The sequence below is a fragment of the Cheilinus undulatus genome, linkage group 17, assembly GCF_018320785.1.
Source record: "Cheilinus undulatus linkage group 17, ASM1832078v1, whole genome shotgun sequence".
Taxonomy (NCBI): domain Eukaryota; kingdom Metazoa; phylum Chordata; class Actinopteri; order Labriformes; family Labridae; genus Cheilinus; species Cheilinus undulatus.
This window is the reverse complement of record NC_054881.1, coordinates 32,685,395-32,691,059: the sequence shown is the minus strand read 5'-3', so window position 1 is coordinate 32,691,059 and position 5,665 is coordinate 32,685,395. Positions and strand designations below refer to the sequence as shown.

The 5,665-nt window shown below is 40.6% G+C and overlaps 1 protein-coding gene across 1 annotated transcript; it reads right to left on the bottom strand.

Moving 5' to 3' along the window:
• Window positions 1-1,273: 1,273 nt before the first annotated feature.
• On the bottom strand, window positions 1,274-5,296 carry prlhr2b (prolactin releasing hormone receptor 2b). Its single transcript, XM_041811655.1, has 2 exons — window positions 4,848-5,296; window positions 1,274-1,907 (listed from the first exon to the last, which is right to left on the bottom strand). Exons 1-2 carry the CDS (start codon window positions 5,294-5,296, stop codon window positions 1,274-1,276), a joined length of 1,083 nt encoding a protein of 360 aa, XP_041667589.1.
• Between the last annotated feature and the right edge of the window lie 369 nt (window positions 5,297-5,665).

Below are 5,665 nucleotides of genomic sequence, written 5' to 3'. Positions count from 1 at the left end.
CTGTTACTGTTTTGTTGTTTTCCACTAAAAGCTGTTGCAAATTCTTCTATTTTTCTCTGCCATCCAGACTTCTGACATAACTTTGGTTTAGTTCACTATGTCTGTCCATATTATTATCATTACCTATAAAAAGGTAATTTGTTTGAAGAAAAATCATTTACATGTTGAAAAAAGGCTATTGTACCACAACATTGATAAATAAAATAAACTTTTGTTACTCTGATAACAGCGATTTAGTTCAGGTTAAAAATAAAATATGGTTATCACAGCTTAACTTTACAATGGATCATATTTTTGTTGACCTCAGAAGTCAGCCTGTAAAGCAGTCTATGAGGCACTGACTACACTTCTGCAGTGTGGTTACATGTCTTTGTGAGGTATGCAGATTGTACAGAAATAAGTCCAGAAGAAGGAATCAAAATCAAATCAATTCATCCTTGTATCAGAGTTAACATCTGTGCAAAGCACAGCGGGATACTGGCTACCTCTGCTCCTCTGAACATTTAGTTTATTTTATATCATGACCTTCTACTTTTTTACATCTTTATCATCAGGGCACTGCACAACATCAGGCTGTGAGATTCCTGCATGAAAACTTTTCTCTACTCATCCCCTTTAAAAAAAATGCCGGTGTGCATGGGATACTTGGTGTGGTGGTGCAGTGTCACTCACTGCGGCACATAGAATTCAAAAAGACCTTGCTAGCTTAGTGTTGCTATGATCAAGATATCTGCTGAAAAGATAATTTTTCCATGTATCCTACATCCATGAATTTAACATGTATTAGCTGGTGTAGCACTGTGTGCCCTACTTCCCTGCTCCAGCATGCACCCAGGTGGAAAGTAGACAGGATTAAATCATTTCCAAAACTCACATGTATTTCATTACCAGAATATTCAGCTTAGAAACGATAGCCAGTAAGCTTTCTCATTTAAACCTGCAAAAGCCCCCATAAAAAGTGAACTGGCGACTGATTGACTGCTGGGTTAATTTTAATTCTTTCAGCTCTAACAGAGAGAATATTGAATGAAAATATTTTTCTGTTTAGTAAAGATTTGCCTCTCTGCAAGGGTCACTCTTGTCCAATCTATCATTTTTGAACAAACATCACTTCATGGATTATTTGAAAGCTCCCTGTCTGCTAAGGGCCAAAAGAAAAAAACTCCTGTCTATGACGACACACCACCAATTCCACTAATGACTCATGTTTGTCTAAAAATGAGTCATCAACTTAACCTAAAAGCAGCAAACACAGATTCTCTCCACTACGTCATTACAGCACCACAGTGGCAGCGCAGTGATTTGCAGGGACTCCTATGCGATGGTGGCACTTGAACATCTTCCGTAATTCTGAACGAAAGCGGTCATGTAACCACGCGTAGAGGAAAGGGTTACAACAAGAGGAGCTCATGGCGCACAGGTGGCACAGCAGCTGGATGAGCAGAAAGTAGCGCTTGTTGATGAGATGAATGTCTATATCTCGTAGCACATTGAACACATGGATAGGAAGCCAACAAGCGGCGAAGGCAGACACTAAGAGTGCAACGAGGCGGAAGATTTTCCTCTTCCGAGCCTGCTGAATGCTGGCTTTGTCTTGTGTCCTGTTACCTGGTGCGACACACTTCTTTAATTTGACTGTGATACAGAGATATGAGACAAAGACGGCAGACAGGGGCAGGACGTAGGTGACTAGCAGGGTGCTGTATGCATAAGCACGTCTTTCTTTCTCTTGACCCAACCAGAACTCCTCACAGATGGTGAAGCCTTCGTCTTTGAACTCCACATGGTAGGTGTGGGTGATGGCCGGGGCAACGAGCCCACAGGACAGCAGCCAGATGCTGGTGAGAACGGAGACACAGGTAGCTACAGAGGTACGCTTCTTTAGGGGATGAACAGTTGCATAATACCTGTAATAGAGAAAAGAGAGTGCAGCTTAACATGGGTACATCACATATGTTCACCCATGTCGAACTAATCCAATCACATTTATGCCTATGTGCATGATTTAAAAAGAATGCCTTCAGCCTTATTCAAAAAGTGCAAACCAATATTACTTGATTATTCAAGGTATACAGTAAAATTGAATTGACTTAGCTCTTTATTGGAGACTGCACAGAATGCCAGTCCTTTTTATTTTCTTTACATTCAAAAAACCTATAAATGATTAAACATTTCATATGAAACATTCTAGCACGACAAAAAAATAATTACTTTGCTTTCAAAGCTCTATGTTAGAGAAGAGAAAGCGCTGGAGCTGTAATTATCGATTCCCTTTGAAGCAAATCCAAGGTGAGTTTACAAAAGCTCTAGCTGATGTTCTTGTCGTCACCTCAGACATGAGAGAAATCAGCGTACGAGTGCAAAACTGTGGAAGGAATTCAGATGTTTGACTTTCAGTTCAGTGAGCAGCTGGGATATCTGAGAATCTCAGGAGTCCACCTTGGGATGAGTTCTTTCAGCACATACCTGATTCTTCTGCCTGTTACAAGTTGGATAATTGGATTTTAGGCTGGTCAAATCAGGAACATGTTACTGCAGGATGAACTATTCTTCACTATTCTTCAAATAGTTAGACTTTTAAGAATTTGAGTGATTCAGCTTAGCATGGTTTTACTCAAGGATTTGTTTAGCCAATTGGTGCTAGTAGTCTCAAAATCAGTGAAATGGGGATCAACCAAGTGCAGTGAATGTGTCTCAAGTGATTGTAGTATAAAGACACCTGTGTCTGTCTCACAAGCTTCAGCAGCTGAGGAGACCCTGCATACAACAACTGTTGCCTGGGTTTTCACCAAAGTTTTATGGGAGAGTGGCAAAGAGAAAGCCACTGCTGAAGAAAACTCAGATTAAATCTAAACTAGAGTTCACCAAAAAGGCATGTGGGTGACTCCATCGTTGAGTGGTAGAAAGGTCTTTGGTCTGTTGAGACCAAAATGGTGCAAACACACCATCCCCACTGTGAAGCACAGTGGTGGCAGCATCATGCTGTGGGGATGCTTCTAGGCAGCCGGCCCTAGAAGGCTTGTAAAGGTAGAGGATAAAATGAATGTGGCAAAATATAGGAAATTCTGGAGGACAATCTAATTCAGTCTGCAAGAGAACTACAGCTTGGAAGATTTCTTTTCAGCAAGACAATGACCTGAAGCATACAGCAAAAACTACAAAGAAATGGTTTAAAGACAGCAAGGTGAATGTTCTGTAGTGGCCAGGTCAAAGCCCAGATGTCAATCTTATAGAGAATCTGTAGCTGGACTTGAAAAGGGCTTTTCGGAGCTTGAGCAGTTTTGCAAAGAAGAATGGGGTGAAAATGCAGTGTCCACATGTGGAAGGCTGATTGAGACCTATCCACACAGACTCAGTGCTGCGATTGCAGCCAATGGCGCATCTACTAAATACTGACTCAAGGAGGGTGAATATTTATGCATTCACTTTTTTCCCTTACATATTTTTATTTAATATAAATTACTTCGTTGAAATCTGTTTTTACTTTCACAATAAAGATTTTTCTTTTTGTCAAAAAAAGCTAAATTATACTGATCATGATTTATTTATAAAATCAATGAAAGGGTCAAAAAAAAAAAATCTAGGGGGCAAATAACTTTTACAGGTACTGTATTTTAAGATGAACAGAGCACCAGTCATTTAAGAGTGAAGTTTGAATATTTAGAGCTCCACCTGCTGGCTGCAGTGTAAAATGTCAACCCTTTCTCTTACGCACTAAGAGATGGGACAGGGGTCAAACTGCACAATCAAAATACACAAAAACATTTTTCTTTCATCAAACCTGCATTCTGACATGATTGGACTTCATTCACCAATATCTTTGTAAGACTTTTTCAAAATTTGTTCTTGAGAAAGTTCCTAAAAACAACTAAAATCAATTTCATGATGTGCTCTTTAACAACCTGTTGTTTTATATTGATGACTGCCATTGTAAGCAAGAAGCTTGTGCATGTTCTTCCTCATTAGCAAAGAGAAGTGCCCCTCCCTTATAATGAGGGAGGAAGGCTTTTAAAAGGGGCTTTCGAGGTTTGCACTGCAAGTGATCCCAGAATGCTTTGGGAGAAATTCATCACTGAAATCAAAGCGTTGGTTTGCAGTTTAGTAAAAACAACTTATGGAGTTTTTAATGAACAGAGTCCTCAGTTAAAAAACAGAAGTAAACAGTGGAGGTGGGCAGAACTGAGCCGTTCTGGTCTCTACTCAACAAACATCACAAGAATCTGTTATGATGATGACTGTACTGACCTCTGCAATCTTTGATGTTTTATTGGTAAGCTATTGGCATAAAATCTGTGATTTCACCAGCCAGCTCTAGTCTGTGTATGTCCTTGCTTGAAATTCATCACTGGTGCAACATGTCGGCTCCAGGGATATTTTGGCTTCACTTTTGTTCATGCACACGGGACAGAGAGGTGTTGTCTATATAAATATTTAACCAGTGCATTAGAATGATTAATCTTTCTGACTTACTATTAAATAAACCTCTCAGTGAAATGGCTAGGAGGCAGTTGGAGACAGAGTTGGCTGTCTTATTACAGCTAGCCATTTTTCTAAATGGTGGTAAGTCAAATATGATAAATTTAGTGCTTGACATTTGCACTCTATTCATAATCAGATTTGGCATTTTAAATTAGTTAAAAATCCTGAGAACTGACTTCATGCACCTTAAGGTATTTTTTTTTTTATAAAGGTCTCTTCAGGTCCCCGTCTTTTAAGAAATTTGAAACCAAAATGTCATTGAAATAAACATCAGACACACCACAGTAAGGAGAACTGGGCATAAAGAAGTCCAAAATTGATGGAAAACCTGAACATGAAAATGCCACTTGTGAAACAGATCTACCCACCTGTCCACAGCAATAGCAGTGAGTGTGAACACTGAAACGTAGACGGTCACTGGCTGAATCAGGAACACCAGGTAGCACATGGAGCGGCCAAACACCCACCCACGTGGGTTGAAGGCGTAGGCGAGCGTGAACGGCACACAGGTGACACACATGAGCATGTCAGAGAAGGCCAGGTTCCCGATGAAGAAGTTGGTCACGTTGTGCATCTTGCGTGTGCGACAGATGACGTACAGGAGTAGGTAATTCCCAAAGACGCCCACCACCACCACGAGAACATAGCAGGGGATGATGAGGGGCTTGAACGTCTGCAGGAGAGCCACATCTGCAAACTGGGAGCTGCGGTTGGAGGAGCTGTTCTGCACAGAGACCTCGTATATGTGTCCGTCTGGGTTGTCTCCTAAAGCAGATGGCTGTGAGCTTCCAGCAGGGTCACTGTGATTGCCCTCCATGGCAGCGAGGATTAATCAGTCGACACCTACAGGGTCCAAAAATACAATAAAACACATTTTCTGCTGTTACGGCAGGATAATAAAACTTTTCTAAAGAGCAGATATCAGCCAGTTTAATGCACTCAATCCAAGACTATGCACCAAAAAACAACAATCAAATATTAACAGGTCATGACATTTCCAAGGTGGAAAACCATTAGTGTGCTTTTACTGACACCAACACACTCCCACAATTAGAGCCCATTATACAAGGGCTTATGAAATGAAGGTGTTTGGATGTGAACAGCTAACATCTGCACTGAACCATCTGCATCCTCCACTCAAATGTAAGGTATGAATATGAATGTCAAATCACAGGATTTAATTGCA